General features: G+C 51.9%; 1 protein-coding gene across 2 annotated transcripts in view; it reads right to left on the bottom strand.

Moving 5' to 3' along the window:
* Positions 1-14,531, bottom strand: part of Sipa1l2 (signal induced proliferation associated 1 like 2) — a 138,757-nt gene that overhangs the window by 38,064 nt on the left and 86,162 nt on the right. For both annotated transcript variants that reach the window (XM_046432069.2, XM_046432068.2), the window contains exons 7-9: positions 10,031-10,188; positions 7,530-8,106; positions 3,768-4,042 (exon numbers count right to left, since the gene is read on the bottom strand). In XM_046432069.2, coding sequence (XP_046288025.1) covers positions 3,768-4,042; positions 7,530-8,106; positions 10,031-10,188 — 1,010 coding nt within the window. The remainder of the gene's footprint in view (positions 1-3,767; positions 4,043-7,529; positions 8,107-10,030; positions 10,189-14,531) is intronic.

Here is a 14,531-nt window from a genome sequence, read left to right as displayed (position 1 = left end):
CCCACGCACTCACAGTGGGGCCTAGCCCACGGGACTGGGTCGTCCTCCCTTTTCCTCATCCCATCCTCTGGGCACTTTAGGGGCTGAACGGTAGCAAAGCAGAAGATGAGGACTTAATTGCCAACTTTACAGAATGATAACAGTGACTTAGACTCATGATAACCCAAGGAGACTTCCACGCTCTGCACTATACAAAAAACACGTCTGGGTGACACATCAATGAAGCATGAAAAATCCTGTGAAACAGAGCACACAGCAAGGGTTCTACTTGCATTACTGGATGTACTTGCTGGATCTACTGGCAGTGTGTAGGGACTCATGCATAATTCTGAGGAGCTGCTACTTCAGTTAATCAGAGCCTTTTAATGGAGAGAATCCATTCAGCTCTGAGGGACACAGGCTGAGCCACACCAACGACTGTGGACCATCCCTCCAAAAAACAAGACAGGTCCTAAGGGAGTGTCTGGGGAAGTGTGACTCTTCTGCCCATCTGTGCAGAGGCCCTCTGCCTGCAGAGCCTCGTTTCCATGGGAAGGGTGCTGTCCCCAAGTGCTGCCAATCCTTCAATCCCCATGTCAGTGGGTTTACTCACCAATCCCCAGCAGGCAACCCTTTAAGAAGCATTCCCAGAGCGGTCCTCGCTGCCCCTACTCCCTGGAATTCCCCGAGGAAAGCTAAAGGTGGCTCTGCCTTTCTTTCAAGTAAATTGTCCTCATCCTGAGCTGGAAAGGGGACTTCAAAATGCAAGTGGCTTCTGATCCAACAAAAGGTTCTCTAAGAAAGACTCCATTTAATTCATCTGCTTCCAAGCCATAACCAGGCATCTCTGACCTGGGGACAGCCTAAAGCCAGAGGCTAAATGACAGGGTTCTCTTGCTGCTGACATAGCAGATGGGCTCCAGGTCAATTACTCTTTTACTGATTCCTGTAAGAGACATCAGGAACTGAAGCATACTTCATGATGCTTATTAATATACCTTGCAATTAACTGGCCATTTCTGTAGTTCTCTAGGCAGTTACAGTAAGAACAGCTTAATAGGAAAAATTATTTTTGTGTACACACACATATCCCCATCAATTTAAATGATTTTTTTTTCCCTCCCTGACAAACACTAAGAACCAATCTGAGAAATAGAGGAGAAGGAAGTAATTTCCATGCCACGCACCAAGTGTGTCTTAAAGCCTGGCCCCTGAGTTTACCATAAGGTGACAGAGCCAAGGGAAGGTGCTCCTAAAAGGGCCGTGTTGTGATTTTCCAGGTGAACTGGGTGAGGCTGCTCTCTTCTCCACCCTCCAGCACAGGACGGACAGCGCAGCAGTGGCACTGGGCAGGGGGCCCAGGGAATGGTGGCTCTCACTCTGCAGCCGCCTAACCCACAGTGGACGCTGCTCGGAGCACAACGCTCACAGCAGCGTTGTCAGGCACCACACGACGGCAGATGGAGAACGAGCCCCAAAGGAGCTAAAGTCCACACTTGAAGATTCTCAGATTCAGATGCACAGGGACTTGTGACCCTGACTGAAGGTAGTGAAAGCCACTGGCTGGGCCAACATGCCCCTCTTGCAGGACCGTATGCAGCAGGTGGGCAACGCTGAATGCCAGGCAACAGGCTAGCCTGACTACAGATGGTATCCAGAGCACAGTCACTCAAGACTAAGGAGAGACCTGCACTCAGGCAAAGACTTTTATGAGACTTTTAGGAAACAGAGAAAAATCACTAAAGAAAAACCTTGGCTATTTTCCGTAAGAGAATTTGCATTAAAACAAGAATTATTGTGTGCAGACCAAGTGGGTAAATGGTCCTCTCAGAGGAAAGACGTGCTCTTGGGAAAACACATGATAGCCAGAGCTTTGAATGATACTTTGTGTTTATTTGTTTTAGCTGAAAAACAATTCAGTATTTCTTAAGAAATTCTTTTCTTCTAAAATTATATGTTGCAAATGCCAAATAAAATTACCATTTTTATTAACTAGATCTCTTAAAAGCTTGAAAATTTTCTTACTGAGCAACAACAGACCAAAATCTTAGAAATTGGCAAGAACTGTTATTTTTTAACCCAAAGACAAATCATGAAAGTGGTTTTGTTCCATTCTACAGCAACAGGCTTCCAGCACCGAAGATCTCACCAAGTCGTAACTTATACTTCCACAAGAGAAGATACATCTCACCATATGGAAAATTTTCTAATAACTGGTGTAAAATTTACTCGAAAATAAGTCCTAAAAGATTTTCCCTTTGCTACGTCCAAGTCTTATTCTCAATGAATTAGCTTCTTCTCTTCAATTTCTGAGCACTCACACCCCAAGTGTGGTCAGGCACCCTTGGAGGGCAGGACCAGGTGAGGTAGCAAGCAGCAGCCTGCTGTCTCCCTGGTGTGGCACTGGGGTTCCTGGGGGCCTCAACTGGCCCGACCTGCAGTTCACCAACATGCTGGGCCAACCGGAGGCACTGCCAGTCAGTGGGAGCCAGTGGTAGGGTGGACAGAAGCAGACCGCGCAGACCCTACACAGTAAGCACAGGTGAGGTAGACAGACCGGCCTGCTTGCTGCAGACCACCACGGCATGGCATCGGATACGTGGGACCAACTGAATGGAAAAAGTGCAGGTGCACTCCAAGCTCGGCAGGGCACCTGCAGCCTTGCAGAGCACACACCCTGGACAGCATGGTTGAAGCTCAGGAAGAGGTGGGGAGGAGACCGCTGACCTCTGCCAATCAGTCCAGGGAGCATGGGGTCCTGCTATTTGGGGGAATGTATGATGGGTATCCTAAAACTTTTTTTTTTCCTCGACTAAAACACCGGTGCGTTGATTATGCTAAAAGGCCCTAACTGCCCCAGGACGTCACTTCACAAGGGCTCGTGCAACCAAGCAGGTGGGGGTCACACAGCCCCATCCCACAGATAGCAAGCTCAACTCATGAGCACCACCCAAGGCCCCCGGGCGAGGACCTGGGTCCTGAGCCCCTCCATCTCCAAGGTCAAAGCTCCCGGGCAGCCCAGAGGCCTCTACCTGGGCCAGGATGAAGACTGCACTGGAGCTGCCACACCCACCACCAGCCACCACCACCTGCCCAGGATGGGCGCCATGTTCTCACTCCTCTCCTCCTCTGCTCCTCAGTCTTCTCCTCTCCTTCTCCCCCCACTTCTCAGTCCCCTCCCCTGCCCCCCTCCTCAGCCCCCTCCCCTCCCCTCCTCTTTCGTCCCCTCCTCTTCTCCTCTGTCCCCTCCTCTCCTCCCCCTCTATCCACTGTGTACCTCTGGACCCCCAGCCCACCACTTCTCTCCTGTGTCCCTTGTGGCTATGAGAACCCCTGGACAACGAATACCTCTGGGGCTGCCTTCTGCATGATTGGTAGTGGCCACAGGGTAGGAGTGGAGATATAGTCCCCCAGACACACAGTAGTGGTCACGGGCGTCTTTGTTATTACTGAGGATGTCATGCCACAGAAAACGGCTCGCTGTGTAGAATTGAGTGGCCTGCTGGTGGCAGTGCTAGTTGGAAGGGTCTCCTCACAAAGCAGACCTTATGGGCCAGGCCTTCTGGCCAGGGCCCTTCCCTGGGTCTGCATGCTGCCAGGGTCCCGTCAGGCTGTTTAGGAAGTCACAACTTCTCCTTCAGAACCCGGCAAGGACCTTTCCACTGCTCATCCTGTGCTGCTCTAGTGGCAGACATCCCAACTCCATCCACAGAGAAACCCAACTACAATTTAGAGGACCCGTGAAGAGTTCAACAGACGTGGGCACTGCCTGGCCTGCTGGGCCTTACCTGCGGGGTGAGCCATCGTCATGTGGCTGGATGATGACCACCTTCACCGTCACGGAAGTCCGGAGCAGGTCGATCATCTGCTCATGGGTCAGAGTGGCCACAGCCACTTTACAGATTTCCACCAGGCGGCTCCCTTGGCGCAGGCCAGCCTTCCAGGCAAAGCCGAATGGCTCCACATCAGCCACGATTCCTTCAAAGTTCACGTGGAAGCCAAGCTGGCCCAGCCCGTTCCTCCTCAGGGTCATCTCCACAGTCTCGCAGCCTCGTGTCACTATCTGCAGGGAAGAGCTCTGTTAGGTGGACCTTGCCCGACACAGCCCCAAGCTGAACAGTGGGCTGCCACCTCAGCAGGCAGGGACTAGGGGCTGGAGAGCACCACCCTCCTGTCCTGCCCTCAAGGTCAGCACAACTAGCCCTGAGAACAGCCTCAAAGGAAGCAACACCAGCACAGCGAGGTCCTGTTCTTCAAGGGCCAAGACTACAGATGCCACTGACTACGGCAGGCGAGCTCAGCACAGGCCTGGCAACGTCCTCCTTGCCTCTGTGCCAACTGACTGGGCTCTGAAGCACAGATTTCCACTGTCCTAGATGGATTACGGCAACAGTGAGACCATGAGCCTCAACCATTAAGCCCTGAAACCAATTTGTCAACTTCATTCAACTACAAAAATGTGGCCCAAAGCACTCATGAGCCCAGGCTTCGTGACTGCCCTGGACCAGGAGGGCCATGGATGGCCTGCGGGCATCCTGAGTCACCTCCCAGGACCCTTCCTGGGAGCGTCTGCTGGTGCTGGGCTGAATGGTGAGGGCCCTCAGATTAACCGTGGGGTATGCCAGCCAGACTCCTGGCAATCTGTTGACACGGGCACTGTGCAGGATGGCACAGCAGTGGGACCATCTGTGCCTGTAGCCAGGCCCGGGGGCGAAGGGCAGCACCAAGAGGGGCTCCAGTGCATATCCTTCCTGAGGAGTGGCAGCCTACACAGTCCCACAAAAAAGAACCAGGGAATGAATGGCATTGTCCCACTGGGCAGTAAGTACCAGCAATGAGTCACTGTGGCCCTCAGGAGCACTGAAGAAAGCATGGCAGACCACGGAAGGGAGACCCAGGCTCATTGAATGCCCTCTGATGACTGGGACACCACTTTGTTGTGGGCCTTTTCAAGTTGGGAGGTGTCACGACCCAGCTCTGGCCAGGGCTGTGGAAGCCCCAGTGTGACGAATGCTCCATTTCCAAGACAGGCTCTGAGCAACACCTGCTTAACGAGACTCAGGACTGCGCTCCAGCTGTGGGACTAGGCTGCCTCTGCTACCAGCCCTGTGCCCGTTTCCATGGTTATCAAACACTGCCCATCAGCTTCTCCCGGAAAGTGTGGCATTTGGGACGCAGAAGAATTGGGAATGGGGGCTGGGGATATAGCTCAGTTGGCAGAGTGCTTGCCTCACACGCACAAGGCCCTGGGTTCAATCTCCAGCACCACAAAAAAAAAAAAAAAAAAAGAATTGGGAATGGGATTGCTAGCTAGTGTTGGGGCAAGTTTTGAAAGACTGAAGTTCTCAGGTTGTGAACTAAAATAATTAAAAACTGTTGACAAAGCACTTCTGCTGCACACGCAACCTCAATAAAGTTTTCCTTCATTTCTTTTCCACTGTGTTCTGGGCGACCCGACCAAGAGATGCCATCTGCAAAGTGCCCTGGTTTCTCTGGGATGCTGATGCAGCTGTCAGCTGAAGAGTGTTCAGCCCAGCTTGCCCAAGTCCGGTCTCTCCCCATCGCCAGCCCCCTGCTACCTCCCTGACTTTCATAGTCTTTGAGACTTTGGGATAATCAGAAGCTTCTGTTCCTTGCTTCGGAACATCTCAAAGTCTCAAGGACTGTGCTCTCCATGCATTTGGAGTTCCTCATACACTTACATGGACTCAGTGACCACATGAAGACAGTGGCCGCCTCGTCACGTACCCAGGATGGCTACATAATTTGTGGGCCCAAAATAAAAACACGAGCTGCCTACTCAAAAATTATCAAGAATCCCAAGAAAGCCACAGTAGAGCTCTGCACACCAACCAGGGATCTCCTGAGAGCCAACCCTGTGGGACTCACGGGTGGCACATCTACAGGCCAGCCTGCCTGTCCCTCGGGCGTCAGCTCCCCTTCCTGTCCTGTGTCTTGGCTGCCCAACAGGCACCTGTGAGCATGCCTGCTGCTGAGTGATGGCTGCTGGGTTTACCACCTGACACACGGGCTGTCATTCCCAGCCCCTCCCCCACTACTGTCATTGCCACTCCGTCCCCACCCTCACGCTTGGGGCCCTTCAGTGGTTCTAATGTTCCAGGTCATCCTCAAACACATCTCTGACCTTAAGTATCTTAGTGACTCTAGGAGTCTGGTAACGTCTAGGAAATGGCAAGGCAGGTCCAGGGAACAGGGGGACATGGAGCTATGGAAGGGCTTCTGGTGACTGGGGACGTGGCATTGGTGCTATACTTCTAGGACCACAGATTATGCCTACATAGAAGATGATGGTAAAAGAAACACTGCTAGATGCAGTGGCCACGTCTGTAATCCCAGCAACTCAGGAGGCTGAGTCAGGAAGGCCATGGGTTCAAAGCCAGCCTCAGCCATGGCGAGGTGCTAAGCAACTCAGTGAGACCCCGTCTCTAAATACAAAAATGGGCTGGGGATGGGGCTCAGTGGCCAAGTGCCCTTGGGTTCAATCCCTGGCACCCCCCCCCCCCACACACAAAATATTTGTAATTACCGAGAGCCTAGCTGAGACCCCCAGTGTGGCTCAAGAGCCAATCCTGTGGGCACACAGGGTGACCAGTCAAGCGTCCCCATGCTCCATCTGGGTCCACACACACCTGACCAGGCACTGAGGCCCTCCCTGAGAAGTGTCTGCACAGGGACACACCATCTCTCTAAAGCCCCAGACACCAAAATGACCTTACTCTTGCTTATACAGAGCTTCACAACAAAAGGGAGACGTGTATTTGGTGGTGAGAAGAAATGGAAAATTTTTCTTTTCTCATGATTCATAGCTAACTAACTTTTCTAATTAAAACATAACACATTCTTTTACAGGAAAATCTACATGAGACAGTCTATGGTTAAAGCAGCATGGTTGGGTTTATTCACTTTACTATATTGTGTATATGCAAGCTAAAATCTGGATCTCACTTTGTTAAAATTGGGAGCAGAAACACACAACTGTTCAAACACCAAGAACATGACTTAGGGGCTTTGTATTGAAAACCATATCTATAAAACATCTCAAGACATTTCTTGTTCACGGGTTCTTTTAATTTAATGGCTAATTTTATAAAACCTCCTCAACAAACTGTGGCTGAATGGTAATATATTTAATCTATATAAGATATTTAAACAAAAATACCTGCTGTGCAAACATATGCAGGGTTGAAACTGCAGAGACTCACTTGCCTGTGAACAGCAATTTTGTGCCCATTACTCACTGACCAAGAAGGTGACAATGTCACTCCCCACAGCCATACCACCCATGGGAGTCTCCCTCAAACATCAGAAGAACAGGACCCTATGTTCTCCTTTGAACACTGGCTTAATGTTCCTGATCATTTCTGACGGGTGCTCCTCCATGTTTGGAGTTCCGTAACTCCCAGGAGAACCAACATTTAAAACTAAGCGTGTCTGTTAGGAGGAGCCGCTCCCTAAGGGCTGAAGCCCTGGTGTAATTTCCCTGGTGCAGCCTGTTAGGACTCGGTGGGAAACACAACGTGTGTACTCACCACTAGCCGCTGCACGATTTCCCGGATGTCTTCAGCACAGCTGTCCACTGCGGACAAGAGGATGCATTCTCCTCTCTCGTAAAATACTTTGATACTCATCAGTCCAGACGTCCACCCAATAACATCCCTGCAGGAACAGTTAAACACCACATTCTTGGAGTCCTTTTCAATCAGCATTATGAACTCATTGGAAATCCCAAGGAGACACTCGATGTCCGTGGACTGGCCGAAGTCCCTGGCCACCACATGCCACATGATGGCTCCAATGCTGTACAAGTGGGCGTCCTTCCTGGGCTTCACTTTCTCCTTCTTCTTTGCACCCAGGGTAATGAAGCTGAACTTGGCAGAGGTGTCCACTGTGGCCGTGGTGACGAAGTTCTCTGCCAGATCTTTCAAGTACTCTTGCCTTGTTCGAGTGGCCATTGCTCGAAATTTTTCTGATTTATGGGCTGCGTTTTCTGCATTGATTACTTTGGCTAAAAGGAAGTCCCGGAATACTGCCGACTTTGGAAAAGTTACACCCTTAGGAATTGGGGGACCAAATGGTGGCACGTCCTTGGATCTGGAAACACCAACGCTGAAGAAGAAAGGAAAACAACACTGATGAGCTGCAGCTCCACATCTAGGTTCTGAACGTGCCAAAGCCTACCTTGCAAGCACACCCACTGGCTATAGGTTCTGGTCCGCCAACAATAAAGCTGAGGAGGCGATTCAGAAACTGGAGGCACTCTGTTGACTGTATGTCTAACCTCATCAGCAAACGTCACCTTCGTGGTCACAGTGTGCTGTTTAAATCAGTGATTGTGTCCCACAGATTGTGCACAAGTATCTTCTGCCACAGAAAGATGACTCAGTGTGCTGGGTTTCAAATAACTGAAATTATTCTAGTAATTTAATTAAAACCAGAAAGTTTATAAGAAAAAATGGCTTTTTCTTATCTTTAAGAACTTTTGTGCAAATGAACCATCTTTTGAGATAAGCAAAAAGGTAAAATATTGATTTGACCCCAAAACAGCAGCCAATAAAATAGCTCCAGGCCTAAGATTCCAGACCATTCTGAAAAATTCCGGATTACACTGAACGGTTCCCTGGGTGCGATCCCAGGCAAAAGGCCAATGTGCCATGTTTGCACCAATATTCTCTTTTAAGCACATCACTTGTAAAAGAGAGATACTGTTTTGGTGAGAGGGGTACCAGGGATTGAACTCAGGGGCCCTCAACCACAGAGCCACATCCCCAGCCCTATTTTGTGTTTCATTTAGAGACAGGGCCTCACTGAGTTGCTAAGTACCTCACTTTTGGTGAGGCTTGGTTTGAACTTGCGATCCTCCTGCCTCAGCCTCCCAAGTTGCTGGATTACAGGTGTGTGCCACTGCACCTGGTAATACATTATATTTTTAATTATATCCTTTTCTTAAAAGCACTCCTGAGCACTTAGGCCAACAGTCTAAGCCCAGGGTGTGAGACTGCTATGGGAACAGAAGACAGAACCCTCCTGCTACGGGAGAAAGCCACTCCTATCACTATGGAACCTGTGCCTTAGAGCCAGACTGGGCTAAGAACTATGGTTTTCAGACTGCTCTTTTCAGATGTGCTGGCTGGGCAGGTGGGCCGACAGACTGGTCTTCTCTGCCTTCCAGGCGTGGTCTGCTGTCCCCGCAGGCCCCTTCCACCCCTTCCACATGGTTCACATCTGTGGCCAGCTGGGTTGGCAATGACCGCTTAAAGACTGTTCAGGAGAGCGAGCCTGGGTGAATGTCAGGAACCCCATGGGTGTTTTGCTCAGTTTAAGATACCCATTCTTACAGCCACGTTCTGGAGCCAGCACCACAGCTCTCTACTTTCAGACAAGGCCAGACAAGGTCAGTGAGGCCACGGCAAGCAGTGGTGGAGGCCAGCCTGGAAGGAAGTCCCCTCACCACCCATGCAACTGGCCATCCAGCTGCAGCGGGACAGCCCCAGACTGAGGGTAGACTAAAAGCAGGCCTTATTAGCATGGCCTCAGGGTACCACGGGACACACAGGTCACCACAGCTTGCTGGAGGCCTGGTCTCAGCAGCCGTGTCTGAGAAGTGTCCCCAGGACCTCTGACAAACAGTGGTGTAGGGCCACTGGGCTTACCTCCCCAACAGGAGGAAGACTTCCCTGGCTATATGGCCCAACTTAGAGGCTGGCGCCATTTTAGGGTGGGTCCAGCGGGGCAAACAAAGTGCGCAATCTACCCCTCTGACCTCTCGGTGGTTTGCTTGTGTGTACATGTGCACACATGTGCGTGTTGGGACGGGGACCAGCACCCTGCACGTGGTGGGTGAGCGCTCACCACTGGGCTACACCCCAACCCTGCTTTTGCTTCTGACATGGGGGCAGATGGGAAGGAGGCAATTACTTCTCACAGAAAGAAGCTGAATGATTAACTGAGAAGCAGGACTAGAAAACCGTGGGGCAGGAGAGAGTGACTAGAAGGCCGAGGCCCCGCGGGGCGGGCACTGGCTTGGCCTCACCTGTAGCACACGCCCTCGGTGCACGGGTTGTGCACCCTCACTATGACAAAGACGTGCTGGAAGTGGGAACGGATGCTTCTGGGGGTAAAGGGAAGCGCCCCTGGCTCCTGGAAGACGATGGTGACGATGTCGTTCCCGATGTGTCTCTTCCTCAGAAGCTACGGCCAAAGAAGCACACACAATATGAGGGGCAGGACATGAAGCAACGTGCACACATTTCTCTCCACACAGGAGGTGCAGAAGGAGACCCGCCCCGGAAGCTCAGGGCTCTTCAACCTTGCTCAGAGAGAGCAGGACAGTTTGCGTCAGAGGGCCTAGGAAGGAGGACCTGGAAGGCCACGCTCACCTCCGACTTTAAAATCCAGACTGGGTGGGCTCTACTCTTCATCTTCACATAGCTCCCTTTTAAAATCCTAAGAACTGCATATTATAGCTCAAGACATTGAAGAAATTTTATAGTTTAAACTCTTCAAATCCAAGGGGGAGCCAGAGTACCAGGAGGGACAGGTCTGCCGAGGCCCCACTGCCCCGGGCTCAGCACCAGTGCAGGCTCCTGCGATACGGTACAGGGCCGTCTTTTTGGTGGCAGTATCGCTGAACTAACTGGCCAGACGCTGGCCTTTAAATGTATCCCACAATACAGAACTCCACCAGACCGACTGCCGAAGACCCAAGAGTTTGTAATCTGAGAAATCACGAGTTTGGCAGAAGAGAAGGAATCCCAGAGCAGTAACATTCTAAGAACCCGCCCTTTTATTAACACGTACTAAGTGGACACATCAAGGGAGGTCAGTGTGGTACTTTCCAGTACAGCGTGCACTGACCAAACCCACCCCCCGCCCCCTGCACCTCCCCAGCCTTTAGCAGTCACTGGTCTATCTGCAGGTTGACGATGTCTACCTTCCATTTATGGGGAGAAGGTGGCACTTGTCCTCCTGTGTCTAGCTTATTTCACATAACATCATGTCCCCCAGCCCCACCCATTTGCCAAAAACAACAGGATCTTGTTCTTTAGGGACGAATACCACTCCAGTGTACATCGCCACACTTTCTTGCCCACTCATCTGCTGATATACACCTGGCCAATGCCACATCTTAGCTATCGTGAACCTGGGTGCACTCACTTCAGAGGTTCCTTCTGCCAAACCCGCACCTCGCTTCAAACACCTGCCACAGCTCAGCAGTCACCAAGGGTCTCACTTCCCCTGCAGAAGCCCTTCCTCAGGGCTTTGCCATTGATGGACCAGGGCAGAACCCACGCTTACTGACACATACCAGTGAGCCTCGGGCTATAGTTGCCTCTCCTGTGAACTCCTGAAGCACACCCACATGCCAGGCCCTCTGGGGAGGCCAGCATCCAGCTGGCGACACAGAGGCAAGACAGGACCACCCCAGGCAATCACTCTCTTCCACGAGGATGGTGCCCTGGAGTTTATTTGGCACCTACAGAGCATATTCCACTGTGAAGAGCATCAGGTTCAACTTCTAATTCTCTAAGCCCAGATGCATACAGATTTCCCTGCCAGGTCCCTCCCTGGTAACGTAGCATGACAAATGGCCTGGAGGAGTGAGGAGGGAGCATCACTCCATCAGAGTTTTCTATAGCCAGTGAAATTGCTGACCCAAACACTGGAGAATTCCAGTCCAAACCCCACGGGTAAAGCCGCACACACACTGCTCACTGTGCCGTCTAAGTGGACCTGATGAGACTCAGTGGGCGACTCGCTTAAATCTAGTTTTAAAAATGTTTGTTAGATCTTTAAGTAAAACGTGGCATTTCAAATGTGTATTAAAAAGTCAGTGGAAACTGTAGGAGGCAAAGACATTCTTCCCTCTTCCCCCAGAGCGGAAATGCAGATTCCCTTCACCTGTGTAACAGGACAGGCGAAGCAAGGCCATGTTCAGTGTGTTTGTGGAGAGAAGGTCAGAGGCCCAGGCTGCCTGCCTGTCAGTACCTGACACACAGCATCCCTTGGGTGGTGGGGAGATGGGGGCCGGCAGGCTCCCCACCTCTGCCTGAGTCAGCACCAGGCTATACTGACAAGCACTCACCTGCTGCCCAGAGCTTTGTAGGCACATGCTGCAATGCCAGGCTGCTCCATGTCCCTGCTGGACACGGCCTGTCCTATGTCCAGGTCCCATGCTGGGCCTCACCATAAACACTCGCACACGAGCTGAGGGAGCTTTAAATCCAGCTGCCACACTGGCTACCCTGCCTTAGTGCCCTGCTGAGCATATTCTTTTACTTGATAAAACAGGCCAAACAACGTCTTTAAAAGTCTAGTTAATTCCATCATGGCCACATAACGCACTGCACCATAGGAACAGAAATTGGGGGTCACAAGGGCAGTAAGAAAGAGTGAAACCTAGAGCTCTCTGGAGAGGACTCAGCTAGGAGAAACAGGCCCTACCGAAAGAATCCTCAAGTTCAGAGACTCAAGAAATAAAACATCCTGAACATTAATAACATTGTTTTAAGGTTTTTGTGAAACATGAAACAAGTCATTTCATGAGCTTCAGTAAGAGCAAACATTTTATTTGGTACTTAGTTCCTGGGTTTCCTCAATGGGCAGTGAAGTTCTGTGGACTCAGTCCTAACGAGGGGGGAGGTTAGCATGCCGTGAACAGCCGTGGCCTGGCGAGACAGGGGCATCGTTTGTTTGGGGAACCAGGAAGAGGCGGTTCCTGGGTGGGCTCTTCCTGGACACGCACAGCTGACAACGCTTCTCAGTGCAGGCAGCAGAGCCAGCGGGCGTCTCTGACTGCGGCAGTGAGTTCACAGAGGCCGTGCTTCAGGCTCACAGCAGGTCCCACCAAATCCCCAAGCCCCAGTGTGACCAGGAGAGGGAGGCTGACTCCCCCCACCGCATGGCCACCAGAGTACCTGGGGGTCAGGTTCAGTGCTGCACACAGCCATGACCAGGTCCCAGAGTCACTACCGCTCTGATCCAGTGGCCGCGCTGCAGAAGGTGGGGTCCGCAATCTCTGCGAAGGCTTCAGAGGCTGAACTATTTACTCTTTTATCTTAACAGAAGGAAGAAACAAGAGGCCTGCACCTCATTTCAGGGGCTACACGATATGAGTAGGAGCAGTGGGGTGTCAGAAGCTGGGGAAGGTGGGTCCCTACGTGAGACCTCAGGAAGAACACATCTATAGCCCACAAAGAGCAGCCCGGGTTCTCGATCCTGGCCCTGGGGTTCTAATCCAAGCCCTGTCAACCAAGCAGGGCCAACCTGTTTGATCCAGTCCCTTCTGGCCTGCGAGACCCCGTAACCACCCCCGGTTCCTGGTTCCACCATAACAAGGAGAAGAGGGCAGCCCACACACCTCCACCTCAGTACGAAAGGCACGTACTTACGGAAGGGATGTCTGGGAGCCCCAGGCAAAAGCAAAGCAAAGCTAGTTGATGGTTCTTCCCTCAGAAAATGAGGATCACAGGAAGCCCTCTCTGCATTTCTAGGGTGCGTCATTTGAAAAATTTACCCCCTTGTATCGACCACAGACTTTACCAACGGCGGAGCACACCTACAAACCAGGTAAGCAAATCTGAAGGACTCACACCTGGAGAAGCAAAGGCAAGCCAGGAATTCAGGCTTCAGTGACCTCACGATACAGGAGAATGAGCTGCTCGCGCCCCTCTTCTGATTTCAGGACCCTGAAGGTCTGGTGACTACTCGCTCCTCTTCCACTGCAGGCTGGGACAAAGCTCTCCTCCTGGTGGACGCTCCCATGGAGGGTTCACAGGAGAAGCCAAGTACAGGCAGGCCCGCCCAGCTGGCACAGAAAGCAGGCCTCCACAGCGTCCACCAGGGCTGTGTGCAAGCCCTCCACTGCAGGGGCCACCACAGGTCCAGTCAACATGGATGAAGGGTCTGTCTGGCTGGCCCAAGCCTGACGAGCTCTGCGCTCTTTCCGCTGTGGCATCAAGGCTACGGGAGCGAGATCTCTGAACCGTAGGGGTCGGCCTCACTGCAGAGGTACCTCAGGGGCTCCTAACTCCTCCAAGCACAGCAGCTTGCACTAAAAAGCAAAGGTCACTGGGTGCCAGCACCAGAGCGCCTCCCTCTGTCACATGCCTCGTCCAAAGAAAGGATGTTTCTGCCAAAGAAGTCTAGGGCTGCCTGTGAAGCTCCTCCCTCTGATGACAACCCATGACAGCTGACTCACCAGGTGTCTGTAGAGCAAGCAGAAACGTGCACACGGGGCGCACACGGCCCTGGAAAGGTGAACAGACTGCCCCACAGGCCTGGCCTCGCTTGCGAGGAGGGGAGCACTCCCTGAGCAGCTTCTCACTGTCCTGGGTTAGTGGAGCCTCCCCGAAGAGTCAGAGGCATTCCAGACTCAAGACTTCTAATGGACCAGAATCAGCTCCTGGCTATAGGAACAAACGCAGGACCTCCCAGGGCCACATCCAAGATCATAACTGTCCCACAGACACTAAGTGCAATGGAACCACAGGTTCCCCTGTTTCCACCTCAGCCCATCAGCAGATCCAGACCAT

This window comes from Marmota monax, unplaced genomic scaffold (assembly GCF_021218885.2).
Source record: "Marmota monax isolate L192 unplaced genomic scaffold, Marmota_monax_Labrador192_F-V1.1 WCK01_AAM20220418_F8-fsc00071, whole genome shotgun sequence".
Classification (NCBI taxonomy): Eukaryota; Metazoa; Chordata; class Mammalia; order Rodentia; family Sciuridae; genus Marmota; species Marmota monax.
Note: the sequence above shows the minus strand (reverse complement) of the source record. Positions and strands in the feature narration are given on the sequence as shown.